General features: G+C 21.0%; 3 protein-coding genes across 3 annotated transcripts; 1 reads left to right on the top strand and 2 right to left on the bottom strand.

Annotated features, from left to right (window-relative positions):
• Positions 1-10,520: 10,520 nt before the first annotated feature.
• Positions 10,521-12,398, bottom strand: Bm17712 (Uncharacterized protein; the record flags this gene model as incomplete). The annotated part of the gene is made up of 5 exons (XM_043081244.1): positions 10,521-10,655; positions 10,894-11,020; positions 11,915-12,036; positions 12,131-12,243; positions 12,386-12,398. 5 exons carry the CDS (start codon positions 12,396-12,398, stop codon positions 10,521-10,523), a joined length of 510 nt encoding a protein of 169 aa, XP_042937178.1.
• A 2,038-nt stretch (positions 12,399-14,436) lies between these two features.
• Positions 14,437-18,159, top strand: Bma-hmgs-1 (Uncharacterized protein; the record flags this gene model as incomplete). Its single annotated transcript, XM_043081245.1, has 10 exons — positions 14,437-14,538; positions 14,878-15,006; positions 15,238-15,439; positions 15,531-15,599; positions 15,910-16,137; positions 16,292-16,439; positions 16,715-16,891; positions 17,180-17,286; positions 17,673-17,807; positions 18,035-18,159. 10 exons carry the CDS (start codon positions 14,437-14,439, stop codon positions 18,157-18,159), a joined length of 1,422 nt encoding a protein of 473 aa, XP_042937179.1.
• A 1,068-nt stretch (positions 18,160-19,227) lies between these two features.
• Positions 19,228-22,333, bottom strand: Bm2371 (Uncharacterized protein; the record flags this gene model as incomplete). The annotated part of the gene is made up of 5 exons (XM_043081246.1): positions 19,228-19,478; positions 19,771-19,915; positions 21,190-21,359; positions 21,785-21,957; positions 22,224-22,333. The coding sequence occupies 5 exons, from the start codon at positions 22,331-22,333 to the stop codon at positions 19,228-19,230; spliced, it is 849 nt and encodes a 282-aa protein (XP_042937180.1).
• Positions 22,334-27,299: the final 4,966 nt, after the last annotated feature.

Raw genomic sequence — 27,299 nt, forward strand, 5'->3', positions numbered from 1 at the left:
CCTTGTAAAAAATACTTTTAAATTTTAAATTAAAATCTCTGTAAATTATAAATCATTATTAATTGTAAATTAAAAATTCTCAAAAATACTCAAAATTTATAAATGAATTATAAAATTAATATTATTCATAAGATAAATTACATGCTACACTAGTATAAAATTAACCTTTTTTAAATTTTAACTGATAAAAAAAAATTTTTTTCAAAAATTTAACTAAAAAAAAATTATCTAACAAATTTTAACTAATAAAATTATAAATAATTATGTAAACAAATGATAAAGAATGATAGTAAACAAATGAAATGCATTCGATAATCGTTAAAAAAAAGAAAAAATTGCAAAGCTTAGATTGAAGAATAATTAAAAAGGATAAATTTAATTAATTGATCGATTGTTATTTCTCCAAATTAATTAATCAATTTGTTTACTAAAATGATAAGAAAGATAGGTTAGGGCTTAGAGCTAACACACAGATCAATGATAATAGCAAATGTTGGCGGTAATGGCTAACACACAAATCAATGATAATAGCAAATGTTGGCGGTAATGGCTAACACACAGATCAATGATAATAGCAAATGTTGGCGGTAATGGCAAATGCTAGCAATAATATTCTATCAATGTGGACAAGAGAGCTCAGAAAATTCTTTGCTCTGCGATTGCAATCTTTTGCATTCAATACGAAATTTCATTCTGATTTGTTTATCAGTAATCATTGAACCAACAACCGTTGGCAGATAACAACTGTGCAGCTTAAATTATTAGCAAATAAAATCAGATGAACAGATAAATGTCTGTTTGAACACATACACACATACATACATACATACAAAAGTTAATTGTTATTGTTTACTTAATAATAACTTTATCAAAATTAAGTAAATAATCAAAAATAATCAGAAAAAAAAAGGAGAAAAACAAATTTAATAATTTAATATTTTTTCAATAATTAAATATTTAATACAAATAAGTGCAAAAAAAAAAGGAAAAAAAAATGCTAAATTAATTAATTATTCAATAAGAATAATAAATTTTATCAAATTAAATTAATATTAAAATGTATTAACATTAAACTTTTTATTTTCTCTTTTAAAAAAAAAAAAGTATTAAAATTAAAGCGTTCTTTTTCCAATTAATTTTTTTTCTTTTTTTTGTTTTGCAAAAATATTTGAAATAAAATCAAAATTTTGATAAAATTCAAAATTATTTCATTTTTAAAAGTGTTTTTTTTTTGTATAACGATAAAATACAAAGAATTTCATAAAATTTACTGTTCAAACCGTTTTTAAATAATATAAAAAAGTGAAATTTTTTCTTAAATAACAATAGCAAAAAAAAAAAAAAAAGATAATTTTCATATTTCAAATATTTTTTAAATTAAATTTTTAAAATTTAAATAAATTTGTAGCAGCAACAAGGAAAAAAAAAACTTTTTTTTTCAAAAAGTTATTTAAATTTATATTTTAAATACACTGTTAATACCATTATCATTATTTTATTGCATTATTGAAATATTTTCTATTCAAATTTTACATAAAACTTTTCAATTTTTTTTTTTTTTGCCTTTTTTTTTAAGTTAAAATAAGGACTATTTTATTATTTACTTGCTAGTCAATAAAATTTTTAAGGCTTTTAAATTTCATTCATAATTTCATCGTGCTAATATTAACATGAAAGTAAATATTGCCCTTTTCATTTCAATCTCATAAGCTTTATAAAATTCTTTGATTTTTATTTTTTTTTTTTTAAAAAAAAAAAAGTCACGCAATTTTTATTTAAAAAATTGAGGAAATAAATTTAATGTATGTCAAAAATATGTTTTTTTTTTTTTATTGAAATTGATTAATATACTAAAAAGTTTTACATAATACGAACTTTTCATTTTTTTTTTTCATTTAAAGTAATTATGTTTTTAAACATTTTGATAATAAAAAAGATAACAGATTAAGCTTATCAATGAATATAAAAACGAACTCAAAGTTATTTTGAAATTTTTTTTTTTTTTTTGTTTTAAAAATAATTTTGGAAAAATTTATTTTTTATTATCAATTTTTTTCAGCAAAATATCAAAAAGTATTGGCAAATTATTTTTGAAAAATAAAATTATTGGTAGAGTTAAATTTTGTAATTATTTGCAATGATTTCTAAAAATTTTATCATTTAAATTTTTAAAGTAACTAATATTTTCATTAGGTTATTTCTAACAAAAAAAAAAAAAAAGTTTCTTGGAAAATGAAAACAATAACTTTTGTAAAATTTGTAAGTCAGATAAGAATAATTGTGAATCATAAATTCATAAAAGATATTACTAGGTGAATTAAATTAAATTCTCGGTAATAATTAAGGCAGTAAAAATTATCAAAAACATTTTTAAAAAAAAAGAAAGCATTGCTCAGATTTCAGATATTTTTAATTCTGAATTGAACTGAATAAGTTTCGGAAAATTTTTCAACAAAATATCAAAGCTATTGGCAAATTTTTGAATGATTTTTTATAAATGATAACGATATCAAATTGATAGTTACACTCATGATAACATTTATCATTGCTACATTCTGTTTAAGAAGTGAATTATTTATTAACTGACATGATATTAAAGATAAAAAAAAAATAAACAGCATAAAAATTATCACAAAAAAAAGTTTACTATCATTAATATTCGTCACAAACTAAGCTAATGTTTACAAATCTGATAGCTATAATTTTTTCATAAATTAACTTTAAAAAAAAAAAAAGTGTTTGTTTATCAATGTTTTCTATTTCACTAATTATTATAATTAACAAATAGATAGCAATAATTTAGATTAATTCTCGTCGTTTTTTTTTTCGTTTTTTCTTTTTTAAATTTTTTTTTTTTAAATAAATCAAATTTTTTCTCAAAAATTTAAATAAATCAAAATTATTTAAAAAAAAAAAAAAAAAAAAAGAGTTAGTTATAACGATTTAAGTGGCACACATATTTCAAAAGCTGTAATTAAATTCTCAATAATTTTAAGTTGTAAATGAATGATATAAGCATAGAAATTCTATCATTTAGAATCCTTAATTACAATAAACACAGCAATATTAGTAATTGTTATAATTAGTAAGTCAAGCAATTATCTGAATTTTATATTTTCATTCGAACAGTTAAAATTATTGCATAAACTTGGCAACTTATTGCTAAAACAATGTGATGCATAATTTTTAAGCCTAAGCTAAGAAATATTCGTAAGATTATACATGTAAATGATTTGAGTTTATTCGAAATAATGCTAGAATTACAATGATAATGGTGAAACTGGTTTATGTATGCTAATGATGATAATAAGAACTTGATAATGATAATAATAATGATAATATAATGCTGATTACCATGTGCAATGATGATGACAAATGCTGATTGTGTACGATGATGATATTGATGATGATGGTAATAGTGATGATAATGGCAATGCTGATTTATGCATGGTAATGATGATAATGATATGATGGATGGATGATGATAATGACAAATGCTGATTGTGCACGATAATGATGGAAATAATGACAATGTTGATGATAATGATGGCGATGATGATTGATTGATCATGACTGTGATAATGACAATGACGATAATGATGATAAATAATGGCAGTGACGATGATAATAATGATGATGCTGATTATTATAAATGATAATAATGATGATGATAACCATAATGCTGATTATTATATATGATAATAATAATGCTGATAATGATAATGCTTATTGTTATGTACGATGATGATGATAACAATGATAATGCTTATTATTATGCACAATGATAATGATAATAATGATAATGCTTATTATTATGTACGATGATGATCATAATAATAATGATGGATGAGAAAATTCCTTATGCAAATGTTAATCAAATTTACGAAACAGAAAGATAAAATGATGGAGCGATGCATGCATAAATATCAAATAATTTAAAAGCACACTACAAACATGCTAGCATAGTAAAATGAACGAAAAAGTTTTTAGCTTGTTAAGCTTTGTATTGTTGTCATTGGTACAATATGTTCGAAATAAATCCAAATAGTTAAAAAAAAAAAGAATTTTTTTTTTTTTTTTTCTTGAAATGATGTCTTTTCAGTGAAAATGAATAATAGATAGGAACGAAGAAGACGTAAAGCTAAACATCATCATTAAATCATCATTTTTCACTTTCTTCCATTGGCATTCTTTTCTATTCATCATTAGCAATTATCATGATTATAGCTAGCTAAATTCACTCAAATCAATCTATTCATCAATTTCGTTTTGATAATGCTAATAAGCAAATGATAGTATCATTATCATAATTTATTTCTTAGCTTTGCAATTTTTATCACAATCAAAAAAAAAAATGATAATGATAAGAAATGAATAATTTTAAACATTTTATAAAATTACAAAGGAAAAAAAAAATTCATTAGCATTTGATAATGATTAAGCAACAATTGTATTAAGCAAATTTTAAGCAAAAAATTTTTATGCTAAAATATTTAAAAAAAAAAAAAAAGTTAAAACATTTTTAGCAAATGTTGCAAATGATCTTTTCTCAAATATTACACTTTAATTTGTTGTCATTTCAAAAATTTTTCGATTATTCTCGATCATTTTCCTTAGCTAAAGTTTCTTTTCATCATTAACAAATGTCCTTGATTTCATCTTTCCTGTTTTCAGCACAATCTATTGAAATGCATTTTGCAATTTCAAATTTGCCAATAAAATCGTAATGCCTTAGGGGCCATAATTGTAGGTTAAAATGATGAAACATTTCCCTAGCAATTGTCAATTCAATAAAATTGTTAAAATACATAGCAAATAAAACTTTTAAAAGTGATAAATTGATAAATAAATGTGATCTATTTGAACAATAATTACATCTCATTATTTTTATTTGTTTTGTTTTTTTTTGTTTTTTTTATTTTATGAGAAAGTGAAATTTAAAATTTAACTTTTTAAGATTTAAACAAAACAAAAAAAAAAAAATTGTGCATAAAATTTAAATAATTTTTTGTTGTAACAAACAATTTTATGTGCTTTTTTTTTAATTTAATTTTTCTTTTCATTTATTCATTTATAACATAAAATGTCAATAAAAAGAATAAAATAAATTAATTATCTTAGCAAAAAGAATTGTTTGTTTTCGATAAAAAAGAAGTATACTTTCTTTTTTTTTTTTTCTTTTCTAATCATTTCAAAACATATTTGTGTTATCTATGAAATTATAAAACATCTGTGCTATCATTAAACTTCTTTAAAATAATTATAATTACATCATTTCCTAAAAGACAATAATTTTTTACTTGAAAAAAATAGGATGGAAAAGTGATCATAAAGTGATATGATAATGAATTTATCAATTGACATCACTGATATCATTCACAAACTAGAAATTTTGGCTCAAAAAAAAAAAAGAAAAAAAGAAGTTGAAAAACAAAATTTTTAAATTGCATTGCTTATAATTTAAAAATTCTACCAAACATAATTCGAGAAGAAAAAATTTCTATTTAAAATACAAACTCAAAATTTTTACTTTTTAACAAACAAATTTTAAATTTCAATCAATGACAAAATTTGATAAGTAATTTTGAAAGAATTACAATTAAATTTAAAAACTTAATGTCACTGTAAAACTATAATTATAATTTACAAATAAAACTATTGTGGAAAAATTTAAGACGATGAAATGATTGTTTATTAGAATTGCAAAAAGAAAAAAGAAAAAAAAAAAATAAAATTTAAACAAAACAAACAAACAAGCAGAAAAGACAGGAAAAAAAAAGTTGAATTTTAATTACATTTAAAAATTTTTTAATTTCAATTAAATTTACACATTTAAATATTAATGCATAAATTGTTAGCATACTTTTAAAAAATAAAATAAAATAAAAAAAAAATTGAAAAATAGTGGAAGGAAAAAAAAAAGAGGAAAGGTGTTAGATGGCTATAAAAGTAGGCATTAGTCATTCTTTTTTTTTAAAAAAAAAAAAAAGAGGAAAATTTGGTTTAAACTTATTGAAGCATAGGACAATGGGACACTTTTTTTTTTTTTTATTTCCTTCAGTTGTCAATTCTAAGTATTACTAAAAGAAATTTTATTTACTCTAACAATTTATAATTTCGGGTAAATTTTTCCTTTTCTTTTTCATCAAATATATAAACAAAATTTATGCAAGAATCAAATTTAAAAAAAAAAAATAAATAAAAAATAAATTGGAAAAAAAGGAAAAAAAAAAGAAGAAAAGGCAGGTAAATAAGGCAGGTAAATGTACACAGGAAGGAAATGTGAAATTTTAAATATTTATTTATATGTAAAGCTTATATAAATATAGCATATGTATATATTTATTGAATAATATTGAAAGCATTCAAAGTATTTTTCCATTTTCATTTTATACTTTAAAAAAAAAAAAAAAAAAAAAAGGAAGAAAAGTGTATAAAATAGAGAGGAAAAGAAGGAAAAAAAAATAAAATATAATTTTTTTTACTTTAAAAAAAAAAATATAAAAAATGATAGAAAAAGAAAATAAATGAAGTGAATAAAAATTTTAATGTTATGAAAAAATTTTTTTTGAAAATATCCGATTAATAAAAATTATTATTCCACTTTTTTTTTTATAAAAATTTTTTAAAAATTCTTTTTTATTTATTAATTATATATGAATTTTCATTTTTTTTTTTTTGAAAAAAATAAGTTATTTGTTCTTTTCTTTCAGTTTTTGTTTTTATTTGGCTAATAAAAATTTTATTAGCTAATGCAAATAAATAAATGAATAATTAAAAAGTTAGAAATTGAAATTTATTATTTTTGCAAAATGAAATGATAATTTATTCAATTCAAATGTTTATTAGTTACTTCATTTATTAATTACTATGAAAGAAAATTTTACAATTGTTTTATAAAGAATTAGAAAAAAATTTTACTTTGCAAAAAATTTAAAAAAAAAAAGTATATTTGGTATCAGATAAGTATTTTTTTATGCAATCTGATAATATTTTCTGATAATATTATCTTATCAGCTTATCAAATTCACTGTGATATCATTGATATTGAATGTATGATATCTTTCTAATATAATTTGTAGTAAATACAAAAAATGATAAATGCTTTAGAGTTATCAAAGTGATAACTGCTTCACAGTGATAATTATCATAATTTAATACAAATTTTTGATTGTCATAAATACATTTTAGCATTTTAAACAAAAAAAGAATCTTTTTTTGAAAATTCTTTTTTTTTTGGTTTTATAAACTTAAAAAGTTTATAAAATTAAACTTTAAAAAAAAAATAAAAGTACTTGGAATAATTTTGTTTTTGCATATTTTTGCGCAATTGCATTTCTTCTTCTTTTTAAGAATCAAAAATTTCTTTGGCAAATCAATTTGTTGAAATTGTCAAAAAAAAAAAAAAAATGAAAGAATTTCATTTATTTTTTTTTTACATGTTTTATATTTTATTGTAATTAATAAAGGACTTAATTAGCTTTAAAATGTAGGAGAGGAGTATTTCGGAAATATCAATCGAAATTCTTTTTATTATGCACCGATTTATTTGTTTATTTATTTATTTGTTTATCTATTTATTTTTTGCTTATTTGCTTATTTGATATTTAGTAATTGAATTGGTGAATTTTTTTGTTGTTATCATCATATATTAACACTATACATTAGTTTGCTTATTTGTTTGTTTGTTTGTTTATTTGTTTGCTTGCTTGATATTTAATAACTGAATTGCTGAATTTTTTTGTTGTTATCATCATACATTAACACTATACCTTAGTTTGCTTATTTATTTGTTTGTTTGTTTATTTGTTTGCTTGATATTTAATAATTGAATTGGTAAATTTTTTGTTGCTATCATCGTACAATAATATTTGCTCGGAAATGGAATTTCTATCAAATCTTCCGCAAAAATTTTCTCAATAGCTAATCTAAATCATAGCTAATTTTGCTCAACAAATAAGCATTGCATTTATCTAATTTTAATTTTTTGCATAATTTACAGATTTTCATTAAGACTATCACTTAATAAAAAAAATCAAATTTTAATTTAAAAATTAAACTTTGATTTCCATTTTTAATTTTTTAATGTATCAATTTGTAAATGATTCGTTTGATAAATTTTGCTGAAAAATTAATATAAATGGATGTTAACATATTATAAATCTTTGTTGCTTATTTACTTTTTTAAAAAAAAAAATTTTATAAAAATTTTAAATTTTCCATTCTAAAACGAAAAGGATGAAATAATAATAATGATGGAAATTTGAAATGAATTAATATGATGAACAAAGAAATGAATAAAAACAAAAAAAAAAAAAAATAGTAAAATTACGATGACGAAAGAATCTTTAATTTACAATTTGAAATTTTAAAATTTGAACAAAGAGAAAAATTGAAATCGAATCGGAAGTTTTGCAATTTGACGATATTCAACAAATGCTCATTGGTAAGAAACTTTTTAAAAATTGAACTTTTTTTTTCAAAAAAAATGAAAGAATAATAGAAAAAAGTTGTCATTTAGTTGCTTTCATAAATTTAAAGTATTACTTTAGCTAACATATTTTAACACAAATATGTCAAAATGAATGATAAAAAATTTTTAAAATATGAAACTTTATTCATAATTAGTTTGAGAAAATATATGCTACGGAATTTTTTTTTTTTTTAAATTTTTCAAATATTATTGTGTTTTTTTTTTTTTTTTTTTTTAAAAAAATGTAGCACTAAACTAATTTGAGAAATTTCAAAATATTTTAAAATCAAAATTTTAACTGAAACATAAATTATTGTAAGCAATACAATTTGAACATTTAATTTTAACAAAAGATTTGTTATTAGATTAGACTTTTAATCGCCCAAATTATATATTTTTTAAATTAAACTATAAATAATTTAATTAGAGGTAAAAAATGAATTATTTTTTAGAGGTAAAATTTAATTAGAAGTAAAATGAAAAATATAATAACAATAAAACTGTTAAATTTTTTTCATAAATTTGAGTTTATTAATTTAAATTTATTGCATTTGTTAGTACACAATCAAACAATGATTAATTAATTTGAAAATGTAATAATATAATTTAAAAAAATTTCATAAATAAATAAAATAAAATTATTTTCTTAGATTGTCAATTTTCAAAATGCTCTTTATAAAAATGAAAAATGAACTCTTCATTTCTATCACATTAGCATAAATTCAATGAAATCGGTGAATTAAGTTAGTCAGGTTTTCCGGAAAAATGTAAACGGAAAATATATGTTCTAATACTACTTTATTTTATCTTTTCTTTTTAGAAAATTTTACAAAAATTATTTATCTTTTTGCTAATAATTAACAATTAACATCATTTTTTGTCAACGTATATTATTAAAATTATGATTAATTGCAATTATAAACTTAAATAATTTTGCATTTGTAAATACTGAATTGAAAAATTATTATTAAAAAATTTAAAAGAGCAATTTGATTCTTTTTTTTTTTAAAAAAAAAAAAGTAAGTTCAAAGAAAAAAGAAAACATTAATATTTTGTATTTTTTTTTTTTTTTTTGATTAATACAAATGATTTTACTTAAATTACAGTTCATTTAAAAAAAAAATAAAAATAAAAGTAAAATTACCCATAGTTAAATTATAAATTATTTATGGTTTTAAAACTATAAAAATTCATTTCACACAAAAAATAATTTGTAAATAATTATGAAAGTTTAATCTGATCATTTGTAAATGTATTTTAATTATATTACAATTAAACATTACTCAGAGTAAAATAATTGATTTGTAATAAGCAAAGTTAAAATAAGTAAAATAATAATTACATTTATATAATTCAATCTATCATTAAAATTTTAAAAAAATAAAAAAAAAATAAACTTACAGAAATATTATCCTATTTTAGGTTTAACAATAAATTATATCTTTTTTCATTTTTTATCTTGAAAATTTTAATGACACATCCATATACATTCTTCTAATTATCATATGTATTACTTATTACAGTACCCTTCATTACTTTTTTTTTTTTTAACTTTATTATTACTTAATAAAAGTTATTCAAAATTCATTTCTTATTTCTTACTTTGTTAATTTTTCGATGAATAATGCTATTAGTTTATGACATATTTTCAATTATATAAATTTTTTTTTTAAACAAAGAAAAAAAAAAAACGTCATAATTGCCTTTTCCGATCTTATATTGGCATACTTGGAGCCGGTTTTCCGGATTAAATGCAAATAAACCATATTAAATTTTAGTAATGTAAACAAAGGGAAAAAAAAAAAACAAACATACAAACATAATATTTGTTTTATTTGCTAGAATTAATTTAGTAAAAATTAAATTATAATTTTAAAACAGATTAGTTAAATGGAATCAAATCAATTGCTATAGCATTAATCCTACTTCTATTATCAGATTATCAGATATGAAATGATAAAATTAAAATATTTTCATGCTAATCATACAAATAATCACTTAAATATGCTAAAATGTTTTGGTGACACAATGGTGACAACATCATTTTTCAAGTAGTTTGAGTGTCAGTTACAGTCATAGTTTCTTTTGCCATCTCCTCTTCCTGTTTTTTCTTTAATTTTTTGATAAGTTCTTTGTCCATTTGTTGAAGAAACTCATCACATGCTTTCTTTGCAATTGGAAACTAAAATTTTTGAAATTTTATCAAAAATTTTATTTTTAAATAAAAGAAAAAATTCTTTTAAAAATTTGTATCATTAATTATTCATATTAGAGAGCCTTTTTCTTGTTTGTTTGCGTTTTATTTTTATTTCTTATTTTATTAATTTTATTTTATTTATTCTAATTTTATTAATTTAAATTTTGGAAATAATTTAATCTATTATTTGATTAACTTTTCGAAAAAAAATTTATTAACAAACCGGTACGAGCATTGGATAAAGATTACGAATTTCTTCACGAATATACCAACATGTAATAATAGTTACTAAAATGATAACTGCTGATGGAATAAGATAACCGAATATGACAAGATTAAATGCCATTTTCCTGAAATCAAATTTTAAAAAAAAAATTTTATTAATAAGTATATTAAAATTTTGTTTAAATTGTTGTTAATAATATTAGTATTAAAAAAAATTCTTAAATATTAAATTGTTATAAAATTGTTAATTTTTATTTGATAAAATTTTAGAAAATGAAAGCTGAATTGAATAATTAAATTTTGCTTTCTATAAAAATTTACTTAAATAATAAAATTTGCAATGTGAAAAAACTATTTATCAAAATTTGAATTAAATCGTAAATATCATTAAGAAAAAAAAAACCTTTAAATGAATTATTCTATAATATCAGATGGTATAAAATATTAGTGAAAAAAAAAAAAAAGAAATTTCATATTTTTCTTTTTATCTTTAAAATTTCAATTGATAATATTTGTTGTGCACTTTACTTTTGTAATTATTTTATCTTAAATTTTTTTAACATTTTCAACTTTTTTTCTTTTAATCTTTGTTATTAAGGATATACTGATCTTATCACTTATCAGTTTTCTTGTTCTTTTAATCTTTGTTATTAAGGATATATTGCTCTTATCATTTATCAATTTTTTTTGTCCTTCCATTCATTGTTATTAAGGATATATTGCTCTTATCACTTATCAATTTTTCTGTTCTTTCAATTACCGTTATTAAGAATATGTTGATCTTATCATTTATCAATTTTTTTGATCTTTCAATCATTGTTATGAAGGATATATTGCTCTTATCACTTATCAGTTTTCCTGCTCTTTCAATTACTGTTATTAAGGATATATTGATCTTATCACTTATCAATTTTCTTATTCAATCAACTAAATATTTTTAAATCATTTTTTTTCTTATCATTCATATCAATTAAATTGGTTCTTAACAAATTATCACTCTACAAAAGATTAAAATTTACATTAATGTTTTAGAAATATTAGAGGCAAATTCATTTGCCATAGCTATTGCAAGCGGTGAAAGCCTTAATGCATCAGCAATATTATCCAATGGTTCATTAACACTTGGCATCACTTCAATTACCTAAATTTTAAACAAAATTAAAAAAAAAAATTCATTAATCATAAAATTAAATTTATTTTTAAATTAAAATTTAAATTTAAAAAAAGAAATTTGCCTCTTCAAATGTGAACAGTGCTCCTGTATATCGTGCAAATGCAAGTGCAATATCCAAACTTGTACTATCATTTTTATTAATTAGCAAAATTGTTATCAAAAATAGTATAACACCTAAATTTAATAAAAATTTAATTTATTTTTTTTTTGAAAAATTTGAATAAATTATCGAAAAATAAAAAGACAAAAAAAAAAAAAAAAGAACATAAATTGGTAAATTTTAAAGTAACAAATTAATGTGAAATAAAATTAATACCAAGTCGATGCATATTATATTAAATGTTAAAATTATTTGTTTGATAAAATGTTATGAATGAATGCAACCGTACAAAAGGTGTATTTAATACAAAAATATTTTTTAATTAAATTTAACAATAATTTAAAATGATTATGCTAATAGTTTAGCTAAAAATATTATTAAAAAAAAAAACATTGAAATAAACTAAAGCTGTATTATTAGTTTATAAAATTATATATCAAAATTTCAATTAATTTAATAAATTTTTTTTAAAAAAAATTTCAATTAATTACTCAAATTGATGTGCATTTTGCAACAATTTTTAGTAATTTCTTAGTATACAAAATAATAAAAAGTAAAAAATAAAAATACCAAAATTTTTCTTTAATCATATTCTTTTCAAAGTTAAATGATTAAAATTATATTCGTTTCGTTTTGTTAATTCTTTATTATTCACAAAAAAAAAAAAAAAAGAATAATAAATAAAAATAAAAAAAAAAATTTTAATTTCAGCATTGTTCTAACAAAAACAATAAATTTTAGAATGATTCTAAGCAAATATATTTGAAGTTTCTTTATCAAGAAGTTATTTTTTTTAATTGTGATAACAAAATTTAGCAATATTTGAAATTTTCTGATTTTAATGAAAAAATAAAATCGTATAAATTAAATTATTTCATAAAGAAACAATTTCTAAAAAAAAAAGATGAGAAAATGTTGTTCAGGAAATAATTTAAAAAAAAAATTTTTGTTTTTTTGTTTTTTTTGAACAAAACAAAAATCTTTGCAGAAAAAAACATTTGAATTTTTTTCAAATTCTTTTCAATCGTTCAAAAATTTTTTTTTCATTTGAAAAAAATTAAAAATCTTTACAAGAAATATTTGAATTTTTCTTTTAAACTCTAAATGTAGTGTGTTGCAAAAAAAAAAAATGTATTACACTTTTCATTTGCAAATATGAAATTGCGACGAGAATAAAACATAAAATTTTAACATTTCAATTCGATTTCATTCATATTTATCAAATGATATTTTTATAAAATTTCTTTTCATTTAGCTATTTGGCAAATTTTGCATTAAAAATTATGAGGAATCCTAATTGCTACTGTAATTTAACTCTTTTAGAGTAATTCTTTTAAAGTAATTCTTTTAGAGTAATTCTTTTAAAGTAACTCTTTTAGAGTAATTTTTTTACGGTAAATTCTTTTGTAATGAATCTTTTGGAGTAATTCCTTTAAAGTAATTCTTTTGGAGTAATTTTTTTTTTTTTTTTTGGAATGACTCACTTAAAGTAATTCATTTAAGAGTTTTAGAGTAAAATTGTTGATTGTTACTCTGCAAGGAAAAAAATCTTTTGAAGGGAGGAAAAATATCGTTGTATTTTGAGAAGGAGAAAAGATCTTAAGATTTATGAGACATTATGATGATTACATAAAGAGCGAAGAGAAATGAGAGAGTAAAAGATGAGCAGTGATATAGGAAGAAAGGAGAAGGATGAAGAGACCACAGAGATATCATTGAAAGTTTCGAAAGAGTATTTACTTCTGCATGATTGTAAAAGTGGTAAATATTAAAGAGTTTTTATAGTAGCGCTGATTAGAAGTATCAATCAGTTTAAACTGTAAAGTAAGAGCTCTTACTATTAACTTTAAAGTAAGTAAGTAACTAAGTAAAATGTACTCTCGAATAAGTAGAATGGAACGAATATTCTCGAATTGTAATGATCTATTTGGTAGGATAAGTTAGTTTTAGTCTTTAGTTCTTTTCAATTAATATTTCTTAAGTTAAAGAATTTAGGAGTAATCAGCTATTATAGATTTTTTCAAGTATTGCATCTTAATTAATTAATAATTTAGGACGTTCTATTTTGTGCTATCTGTATATCATTATAAATTGTGTAATATGTTAACTTATGCTGTTATTAACTCTTTTTTTTTTTGTTTTCTTTTTATTAACACTATTAGCAAAATCATATTTGAAAAGGTAATCATTAAATGTTCATTGTGAAAATTCTTTTTTTTTTTTTTTTTTTTTGCAAACATATTATGATTTTTTTTTCAGCTTCTAAAATGAAGCCAAAAAGGGAATTATGGTTAGCGGATCAAGTTGGCATACGTGGTATAGAATTGTATATTCCAAAATTATATGTAAATCAGAAGGATCTTGAAACGGTAGCTTCATTTTTTTTTTTTATTAGCATTCATATTTGTATGTTTCGTGTTAAGAGTATCTTTATGATTGCCCTTTAACCTTTCTATGATATAATTTCAGGATTAATTTTTATCGAATTTGTTTTTCTATTGTTTTTCCAAAAACTTTTTTCTCCTTTATTATCTTATCGTGTAATTTCCTTTTCTCCGTCTATTCTCTTTCTCTTTTCGTGTTATTTCACTTTCTGTTTCTAATTTGTTTCATATATACCTATTTTGATAGTATTTAAAAAGATTCTTTAAAATAATATGCTTCATACAACAAAAAAAAAGCATTTTTTTTTTTGAAATTTTTTTCAGTTTGACAGTGTTGAGAAAGGCAAATATACCATTGGGCTTGGACAAGATGAAATGAGTTTCTGTGCTGATCACGAAGATATTACGTCTATTTGTTTAACAGTTGTATCGAAATTACTAAAGAATTATAATGTATGATTTTTGTTCCGTTCACATATAATGTAGTTTATTCTTTTTTGATTTGCAATATCTTACTTTAAAAAAATATGAAATGAATTTTTTTTACAATTATATGTCGAAGTTTACATTATAAGTTTACGTTCCAAGTGGCATTATATAGTGAACTTTTAATAAGATAACATAAGGTATTCATGAATTTCGACGACACTGTTAATAATTAAGTTCACAAACTGCATGTTGCAGCTTTCTGCCAAAGATATTGGTTTTCTTTGTGTTGGAACGGAAACGTTAACTGATAAAAGCAAGAGTGTCAAAACTTCACTGATGAAATTATTCGAGGAAAATTCTGATATCGAAGGTGTTGATGTAAAAAATGCATGTTACGGTGGCACTCAAGCATTATTTCATGCAGTTGACTGGATTTATGCTAATTGGGAATCGGAAAGTTAGTAATTTATAGACATCGTATGTTACCTATCGAGTAAAAGATGTTATAAATATTTCGTTTAATTTTTATAAATTTCGTTTAATTTCAGGGCGGTATGCAATTGTCGTTATGGCAGATATAGCAGTTTATGATGCTGGACCTGCACGATGTACGGGAGGTATTTTGTTGTAGAATATTATTAAACAAACTAAAATGACCATAAGCATAACTATTTCGATTTTAGGATTTCAGTTTTGGTTATTTGAATTTGATTGCTAAAGTAGAGAAATCAATCGATGGACGAAAAAACGGTGGTAGAAGGAAAAACAAGATTTACATTACCGATTTTAGAAATCAAAATAGAGTTTTTTAGTTTGGATATGAGATGTCGTTCTCTATCATGAAGTAACTAACTTTAGATGAAGCATTTATTTCTTATCTTACATGATTGATCTTTTTATTAAACTTTGACTTTTTTTTTTTTATAGGAGCTGGAGCCTTTGCAGCTTTAGTTGGTCCAAATGCAGTATTGTCATTTGAAAGAGGACTTCGTGCGACGTATATGGTTGATGTTTACGATTTCTACAAACCAAATCAACCTATATCCTCAGAATATCCTGTTGTCGAAGGACAGGCCAGCTTACAGGCTTACCTCACTGCTGTAGATGAAGTTTATAAGTTATTCTGCCAAAAGGCTGAAAAATTAAAAGATGAAGGTTTTAGATTTTTGAAATTTGCAGTATGTGTTTTTGTATTTGAGCAATATAAGAAATTACTGCCTTCCTTTTTCTCAATGTTCTGAACAAATGGTGCTGTGTTAAGTTCAAATTAAAAATCAGAATTCGACTGATGGATGATATTTAATTTCAGTAGTGAATATTTCGGATTTCGATGCTATCTTTTTTCATTGTCCGTTTACTCGTCTTGTTCAAAAGGCCCTTGGTGTATTGGCGTTTGCTGATTTCAAGCGTGGATTAAGCAATCATTTGACAGATACCATACGGGCTAGACCTTCATCGTTAGATTTTTAAGATTTTTTGATATATCTATTAGTGTTATATTTTGTTTGCTAGTAATATATTTTGAAGTAATGAAATTTGATGCCTTTAAATTATTTATGGTTTTAAAAAGCTTTCTTCTTCATAACACATAAAATATCCCATAAAATCGATTTAAATAAATGAGAATTAAAAGGAAATTTTCAAACGACTCTATTATCTGATGGGAGCTTTTCTGCAAGCCTTTTTTGCAATCTTTCTATTATTAAAATGATTAGTATTACTAGTGTTTCAGGTTTTTACTTCAACCTCGTGAATTAAATTATATGAGTCGTGATTTTGCTAAAATGACAACACAAATAAGTGCAAAAGTTTGGGCTCAGAAGACTGAACCGTTTTTGTTACTTAACCGTCGAATTGGAAATACGTATACAGCATCACTCTATTTGCAACTTATTTCTTTCTTTTATTGGCAAGTTTCAAGATATTTCTTTTTTTTAGCTGATATTGTTGTTGATTCTTGATGCGTTAAGTGAAACTAGTTTTAAGAATGTGTATTATGCACATTCTTGGCATTTTTTGCTTTATGTAACTTCTTTGTATATTTCATACTTAATTTATTTCCTAGAAAAATTTCTTGTCTCTTTTGTTTTCAACTGCTGTCATTCAATTTTTATTTTATATCATCATATAACCGATTGTCGCACCAATAATTAAACAAAGAACAGCTTTCCACTGGATGTTACTTTCTGTTTTTCAGTTCGCCGATTGATAACACTTTAGCTGGCAAACGACTTTTATTTTTCTCATATGGTAGCGGAGCAGCTTCAGCAATGTTTTCTGCTCGAATATTAATACTGGAAAAGGGTTGGTGACTTTATGTCAGATTAATAGTAAAACTTTTCCACTAGATGTTACTTTCTGTTTTTAATTGAAGTATTAAAGTAGTTTCTGCTTTTCTTCGTGCTTAGAACTTCTTTCAAGTTTTTTCCTTTATTTTTTAAGATAGTGAAATAAAGTTTGAAAATCTTACGTTTCATTCTCCTTTATTCCCTTTAGTAATTTCAAACTTTTCTACATTATTTCCTATAAGCTTTTTAATTTATTATAATGCAAAAGATTGAGACACTACCCTTCCCTTCCCCTTCCCCCCCCCCTTTTTTTTTTTTTTTTTTTTTATTTTTTTTGATTGATTTGGAATTGATGCAATCGATATAAATCAGTTTAATTAATCCTAGTTTTATATTTTCCAGATGCTAGAGATCAGTGTACTCAAATAAAACAGAGCGCAAATGCAGCTGTAGCATTGTTGGGAGAACGTTTATGCGTACATCCAAAACGTTATAACGAAATTTTGGCTCTTAGAGAAAAACTTCTGTCAAGTGCAGGTACAATATTTTCTGGAATATCTGTATTTGTCTCTCGAAACTTTGAATTCTTTTTTTAGTTCGTGCATATTTATAGAAGCAAAAGTGTTTGGCTAATGACAACTTTAAATACAACCATTGAAATGCATGCAACAGCATGCTACTGTCATGTTATTACTTTTATAAATGTTTATCTCACGTCAATTTTTTTTTTTTTTTTTGTTTGAGAAGATTTTAGTTCGTTTCAGCTCCGTACAGGCCGGAAGGTGTGAGAAATAATTTGACGGATGAATTCAGCCTATTTCCTAATACATATTATCTGATGAATATCGGAGACAAATACAGACGATATTATGCGCAAACATCCACTTAGGATTGTTGTAGCTTGTTTGAAAGTAGCTGTAGAGTATTGCATTCCTGTATGTATCATTTCTTTTTTTTTTTTAGTCTGTTGTTTTATTTATTTTCACTGGTTGGAATTTTGTTTTTAAATTATTTATTTTTAAATCTTACCAGTGATTCTTTAAATTATTTATTTTTAAATCTTACCAGTGATTCCTGTGTTGTTTTAGTGTTTTTTTTTTTTTTTTCATGCAGGTTTTAGTGTTTTTTTTTTTTTTTTTTCATGGAGGTGAAATGTTACTGATCCGTTAATTTATTTTTACAAGTTTGTATGATGATTTTCGGTGGATTTTAGCTTCTATTTTATGCTTTTTATTACTTATATGTTCAGTTAAAGCTCACATCACAAACACACTTCTTCAACATCTCAAATTCAGGTAGTGATTCAGTTGAAAGTGTATGGAAAAATTACCATTAATTTATACTGGATAAAATCACTACTTTAAGTTAACAATATTTATGATGTTGCAATAGCTATTAGTTAGCTTAAATTAAAGTTTAAATACAGGTAAGTGATTGGTTAGCATAATGGGTGATGTCTACCATAATTTTTTTAGAATTTAAAATTTTTTGTTTACAATACAAGGTGCTGTATGATGATTGCTACTACGAATTGGACATTATTTTTATTATTTAAATACAGGTAAGTAATTTTTTTCTTTACATTTTTTTTCACTATTTTTGAACATATTTTTTGTTTTATTATTTAAGCAGAATGCATATATAAAAACAGTATTTTTTAAATATTCCAGAAATGAAGCAAATATATTTCTAGTATATTATATTACATCACTACGCCATTCTTAACGAATCTTTTTCCTTCTTTTTTTTTTTTTTCTTTATTTTGTTTTGCTTTTGAACATTAAAATTTCTGGAGATTTTTTAATTGAAATCATTTCTCTTTTTTAATACAACTCTAAACATATTATACGATGTATTTTTTCAAAATTATTAAGAATCAATATGAGAATATTACTGTTTAGAAAAAGACTAAATTGTTTTCATAAACCTTGTACACAAGTATATATGAAAAAAGAAATCAGTCCTTACTATAGCCAGCTGGTAAAGGTATATCAAAAATGATCGGATCATATTCTATCCTTAATTTATGATCACAAATTGATGCATTAATAAAAGTTGTATGACCATTTGTTGTTACACCATGCATCTGATGAATATGTCCAAAAACATGAAATTTTGGTTTCACTCGTTTTTCCACTGTATTTAACAAATCAGCACATCCAGCTAATACACCATCACATTTATTCCAGGCATTAAAATCGCCATGTCCTAAAATAATTTATATCAGAAGTATTGTTTATTATTTATAAAATTCATTTACTAATTACTAATTTATTTATTGTTTATGGTTTTTCATCAGATAAGCTAATAATAAGATTATTGTAATTAATTATTAACTATTTATTTCATCAATTAATTGTATAATCTTTAAATGAAGAATTGAATTAGTAAATGAATTCTTATTGAGTTCAAATGTTTTTGAAGAATACAGTGGATTATTTTGATATGATTATTGATAAATTAAACGAACAAATGATAATTTTAAATTTAAATTAATTACCAAGTGGTGGTGTATGAGTAATTAGTACATCAACTTTAGATGGTATAATCTTCCATTTTTGCATTATTGAATGACCACGTGAGCGATAAAATGAATAACCTGGCATTAAATGCCATGGAGCGCCATAAATTGTTAAACCATAAATCTAAAAATATTTATTCTTTAATAAATAATTATTAAATAATCAAAAATACATAAATACAATTATAATTTTTCATTTCTAATAATCTAATTATTATTCGTTTATTAATTTTTCATTTCTAATAATCTAATTATTATTCGTTTATTAATTTTTCATTTCTAATAATCTAATTATTATTCGTTTATTAATTTTTCATTTCTAATAATCTAATTATTATTCGTTTATTAATTTTTCATTTCTAATAATCTAATTATTATTCGTTTGTTAAAAAAAAAAAATGAAAAGTAAAAAATAATGCAAAAATTGGAGTGAAAGAGAGAAAGAGTTAAAAGAGGAGAAGAAGATAAGATGAGAAAAAATTTTTTTAAATCTTTTTAATGAAAAATTTTGAGTATTTTGTAAAATTTAATTTTACAAGATTATTTAATAAAACCAATTCTATGATAGATTTTTTTTCTCTTTTCTTTCTTTTTCACTAAAAATAATTTTTTTTTTTTTGTGATATTATTTTTAACCATTTTTTTTTTTTTTTTTTAATAATTAACATTTTTTCATTTCTTGTAAAGTAACTCTTTGTAACTCTTTTCTTTTTGTTGTGGAATAAGTAACAAATTCGATGTCAACGGAAGTTTCTTCTTATATGAGATGACATTTATGTAATTAATTACCAAATATGCTTTTCTTGTTGATATTTTAAGAAAGTCAACAACAACAACAAAAAAAAAAAAAAAAAAGAAAAACGAAGGAAATGAATTGAAGAAATAATAATATTTCAAAAATTGTTTAGCAATGAATTTTTTTTTTTTAGTTTAAACAAAAAAAAATAACACAATTATTTTCATTTTATCTTCTAAATTTACTTTTTTGTTATTTTTATTTTTACTTATCAACATTTATTTAACTTAAGTTATAATTTATGAGCTTATCTTATAAATTAAATATGCATTATCATAAGAAATAAATTGTCATTTAAAATTATAATTTTTTAACTTAATTTAACTTAAATATTAACTTAAATGCAATAACTTATAAATTAACTATACATTATCATAAGAAATAAATTTCCATTTGAAATTATAATTTATTAATTTAATTTAACTTAAATGTATTAACTTATAAATTAAATATGCATTATCATAAGAAATAAATTGTCATTTAAAATTATAATTTTTTAACTTAATTTAACTTAAATATTAACTTAAATGCATTAACTTATAAATTAAATATACATTATCATAAGAAATGTAAACAAAAGGAAAAAAAAGTAATAACAAAACCTCAATTTGTCGATCACATAGGTAAGAGCAATTTGTTAGCAATTCATATGGCTTACTAATACCAAGCATATTTAAGCCAGCAAGTTGCTTTTCATTTAACTCTTCACCATCTTCAAAACCAATTTCATGATTTCCAGCTACAACTATCTTATGTTTATGCGGTAAACTACCTGAAATCAATGATAATTTATTAAAAAAAAAAAAAAAAAAAAAATTTTTTTTCAAAATAATTTTTAAATATTTTAAAGTGATTCTATAGCTATGGTAAAAAAGTGGAAATTATTGTATCAGTAAGATTAAATGTCGTTTTTTTTTTTTTTCTTAAAAGTTTTAATACTATACTATCTCTTATAAAAATCATTCATTTAATAATTAATAAATTAAAAATAAAATTAATTTGTACCAAAATTTTTTTCATTTTTTTAAAAAGTTTTAATGCTATATTATAGTATTAATTTGTTTAATAGTTTCAATACTATACTCTTATAAAAACACATTTAATAATTAATAAATTAAAAATAAAATTAATTTATACAATCAGTTTATGAGTTTCAATAAATATAAGATAGTTTGAATTGAATTTAAAAAAATGTACCAATTTGGGCATTAAATTTAATTACTTCACCAATATCACCATAATTTGTAAAATCACCAGCATGAATGAAAATATCACCGTCCGGTATTACGGATAATACTTCTTCCATTTTTTCATGTGTATCCGAAATACACACAAAACGTACCTTATTTTCAAAAATTGGTGTATCAAGCCTAAAATTATGCTCACGATATACTTATATTTGAATTGCATATACTTTTACTTTTAAATAAGATAATATTTTCTTTTTTTTTTATTAATTCTCTGAGAATCAAAAATTTTGATTATAATTGTAATTAAAATTGAATTGATAATTTATTGAAAACAGTTATTGAAATTTTTTGTTAGATAAATAAATTAAATCAATGATAATTAATAGATATTTAATATGGAATTTTTTCTTTCTTTTTTTAAAAAAAAAAAAAAAAAAAAAATTTACCTCAATGGCTTAACAGGCTCAGAAATGCGTCCCTGTTTCAAATATTTGCGCCATAATTCGACTGGTTTATGTGATAATGGATCAACTGGGACGACATTTCGTTCCGCCATATTTTCTTATTAAACTTTTCCTTCTTCCTTTCTTTTTTTCTTCTTTTTTAAATCAAATTTTAACAGCCTTTTTTTCAGGTAGAAAGAATGTGAAGATAATTTCTCATTAGTAAAATATGATGGTAAACTTTGCGATAGTATTAATTTAAATAGTTTCTTTCTTTCTTTCTTTTGTCAAATAATTTGAAGATTGGTTGGTTCTTTGATCACTTAAAAAAAAAAAAAAGAATTTTTTTTTTTCTTTTGTTAAAGAAAATGTAAATCTATCATTCATTTTCTTTTCACAATTAATATTTGATATAATTATAATCGATGACAATGAGTTGGGCAAAAAATATTTAATCGTAATAATTTATTGGTAAGAAAAGAAAAAAAAAAGAAAAAGCTAAGAATATACATAAATTTTCTAAAAATATACAATTTATACTTAAATATGTGATTTATTATTGAATATATAATTTATAATCAAATAAATTTGTAATTTGATAAACGTTTTATAATTAAGTGTACAATTTATAATTAAATATACGATTTATAATTAAATGTACCATTTATTATTGAAACAAATAAATGATTTCCAATTAAATATACGAATTATAATTAAATAAAAGATTCATAATTAAATATACGATCTCATAATTTGATGTAAATAAACGATTTATTATTGAATGTATAATCAAACAAATGATTTCTAATCAAATATACGAATTATAAATAATTAAATAAATGATTCATAAATAAATTTATGATTTCATAATTAGATATAAATATATGATTTATAATCAAGTAAATGATTTCTAATTAAATATACAAATTAGAATTAAACAAACGATTCATAATTAAATATACATAGTTAGGTATAAATGTACGATTTATAATCAAATAAATGATTTCTAATAAAATATACAAATTAGAATTAAATAAACGATTCATAATTAAATATATGATTTAGCTAAATATAAGATTTATTACTGGATGCATCACTTATTAAATAAAAATTCTTTCATTTAGCTAACATTCACATTAATATTTTATACTTCAAAAAAAATTTTACAAAACATTCTTCATCGAAATAAATGAATGTGTCAGCAAAAAAGAATTGTTGATGAAAGAAAATAATAATCACAAAAAAGAGCGAAAAGATTGAAAAAATATGATAAGACTTTGATTGCGGTAAAATGTTTAAGAATGAATGCTGATAAAGCTAATAGAAACCATTTATTTATTTTATTTATTTATTTTTGAAGTATAATAATTGATAAAATATAGAAATTGAAATAATATGCAAAAAAAGAATCTGAAAATTATCACATAAATTAAAATAAAGAGAATAAATTATATAATTATCTATAAGAATGAAAGAAATGATAAATAAAAATAATTATAATTAGCTAATTGGAAAAAGCATTTTATATTTGTCATATCAGTAAGAATTTTTTTTTTCTTTTTTTAAATATATTTTTCTAAATTATAAATATTAGTTTTATAAGATTTAGTAGAATTCATGTGGAAGTTCAAAAGTACATAATAAATAGCGCAATTATCTTGAATGTATTGTATATTTTAATTAAATATTACGCATGCAATTAATACTAACAATTTTAAATATAACAAAAAAAAATTTTGAAATCAAAAAAGAAAAAATAAATTTGAAATGGCAAAATTTACTTCAAATTCAACGATATAAGAAAAAAATCGAAATCTACGAGAATTTATATCGAATTTGTCTACCAAATTTAATGTATTTTATGAGAGAAAAAAAAAAAAATGATTAATTCTACTAATGAATCTATTGAATACTTTACTTTTTAAAAAAAGCAAAATTGAAATTTGATTTAATTAATTGTCAATTCTTTCATTACTTAAAAGATGGAAGAAGAATCATTTAAATATTCACATATGATTAAATCAATATTTTTCTAAAAAAAAAAAAAAAAAAAAAAAACATTTGTCAAATTTACGATTGTTTAATAAAATACATTAAGCAAATAAGCATAATAATTAAAATTAGAGAGAAAAGATTAAAAGAAAAATTTAAATTATTATAAAATGTTATTAATTATTATCATCTAAAAATAGTCGCAAAATACCTCTAAAATTATATTTATGTTCAAAATTTTTTTCTCCATTAATCAAACTTTTTTTTCAATGTTTTTTTTTTTTTTTAAAAAAAAAAAGAATTTATAAATTTTCCCATTAAATTTTAAAACATATTTTTTTGATTTCTTTTTTCTTTTTTTCTGAATTGATGTAATTATCAAATATATTTTAATTTGTTGACAACAATCAAAAAAATTTTTTCTCATCCAAAATAAAGAATGTAATGCAAAAAAAAAAATTGTTATAATACATGTTGAAATATCATTTATAAAATAATTTTTCGTATATACTTAAATTAAAACTACCATGTTCATCACATTTTATTGAATTGAAATTTTAATTTCTAGTTTTGGTTTTATGTTGATGGTAATTATATGATCGTTTTTACAAAAAAAAAAAAAAAGCGAAAAAAAAAATAAAAACTTTGTTAAATAAAACTCAAATTTGAGAAATGATCAGATGACATTACAAAAATATTAGTTTTTTTTTTTTTTTTTATTTTTATCTTTGGAATAAACATTCCAAAGATAAATTATCAATTTCAAAAAGCGACAATATATAGGAAACTTTTCAAATATATTTTCTCTTTTACATTCCTTTTTCTTTCTTTCCCTCTCTCTCTCTCTCTCTCGTATTATTATCATTAAATATGAAACTAAAATGCAAAAAAAAAAAAAAAAACAATCAATCATTTCAAAAAATTCAACTTATCAGGTTGTAAAATATATTATCAATCAAAATAAAGTAACTTATTTCTTTTACAATCCTTTTTCTTTCTTTCCCTCTCTCTCTCTCTCTCTCATATTATTATCATTAAATATGAAACTAAAATGCAAAAAAAAAAAGGAAACAATCAATCATTTCAAAAAACTCAACTTATCAAGTTATAAAGTGCATTACCAATCAAATAAAATAGCTTCGATGATAACAAGTAGCTAAAATTAAATGAGAAAAAAAAGTTTTTAAAGTAATAGTAAAGGTAACAGTAGTAACAATAATTAATAATGACAATGATAATAATAAGTGATAGTAATATTAATAATAATAATAATAATAATAATAATAATAATAATAATAATAATAATGGCAACAGTAGCCGAACAATGGTTTTCTTCTCTTCAACTACTATCAAAGCAACATTATTTATTATCAATTGTCAACCAAATAATGACAATTATATTGATTGATAACTGAAAATTTGTCATAAATGTATGTTTGATTCCTTTTTCATTTTCAGTGTCTTTAACCAGTTTGTGCACTTATTTATTGTTATCACATAGATTGCACAAATTATCATATTGACATTTCTATAGTAATTTATAAATTAATCAATAATTAGATGACTCTTATGCACTATCTTAATTTTTCGTCTATTTGACAATATAGAAAAGAAATATTTTTTGTTAATTGAATAATTGAATACTTAATATTAATTGAATATTTAATGTTAATTGGATACTGCTGATTGAATACTTAATGATTACTGATCGAATATTTAATGATAATTGAATATCTACTTAATGCTAATTGAATATTCAATGTTAGTTGAATACTTAATCTGAATTGAGTACTACCAATTAAATACTTAATGTGAATTGAATATTTAATGCTAATTGAATACATAATGTTAACTGAATACTTAATGATGGTAATTAATGAACGAATAAGTTATCCGAAAATGCTTTAAAATAAATTGATTATTCGAAAATATTACAGGAACTAATTACAAAAATTATTTGTAATTTGAAGAATTTACGTTTGTATTAAATTATATTATCCTATACTAAATCTATTTTCTATTATTTATATAAATTTTAATTTCAATTTCATTCTTTACATTTTGTAGGAAATTATTTAGGAAAAAAAAAAAAAACTTTTTTTTTTGCTTTTGCTACCTAAATAATGAAACGATTGTTTTATTTATGAATATATTTTTATCATTATTTATTTTTATAACATTTTGTTTTTAATCTGATATTTTTATCATTGTTTTTACCTTCATTTATTTATTTAATTGTATTATTATTATTATTATTTTCATAATATATTTCAAATAATAGTTTATTTTCAGAATTATATTAACAAATAAATTGATTTATTAAATTAACTATGGTAAATAAAAAAACAAAAAAAAAAAAAACAAGATTTCAGTTTATTTACTAAAATATTAAAATATAATTATTTGCAGCAATAATTTTTATCAGAAAAAAAAAAAACGATATGAAAAGGAAGAAGTTTCTTTCTTTTTTCAATGTTACCGATTCTTTTTCCATTTCTTATCATAAAAATCTGCAATGAATTTTTCATTTTTCTCAAAGAAAAATGAAAAATGAAATTCTCTATTGCGTTATGTTATGAATCATAAACTTGTTATACTGTAACTATAAAATAAAAAAAAAAAAAAATAAAATTATATTTTTTCAACTAAAATTTCTCATACAATTATATTTATTTATTCTACTATAATTTCAACGAATAATTGCTATCATTTGTATCGTAAATTACAAGGAAATCATTCATAAATTTTTTTTCAAAATTTTCTAAAAAAAAAAAAAAAAATTATCACATTCTGATAGATTAAAACTTATTAAATTTTTTTTTTGAAATTTTATTAAAAAATTAATAAATAAATTTCATATAGCATTTAATATAATACATATTTTATAATAAATTAGTTATTTAATTTAGTTTATCGATAATTTATGATATAATAATAGTGTAATAAATATCGTGAAAAACTTTTTAAATAAAGGAAAAAAAAGAAATGAAAAGCACTTCTATAGCAATTGTATGTATCTCAAAGTAATTTTTTTTTTTGGGGGGAAAAAATTTAAATGAAATGAAATTTTGAAATAATTTAAACGAA

The sequence above is a fragment of the Brugia malayi genome (assembly GCF_000002995.4).
Source record: "Brugia malayi strain FR3 genome assembly, contig: Bm_v4_Chr4_scaffold_001, whole genome shotgun sequence".
In the NCBI taxonomy this organism is placed as follows: domain Eukaryota; kingdom Metazoa; phylum Nematoda; class Chromadorea; order Rhabditida; family Onchocercidae; genus Brugia; species Brugia malayi.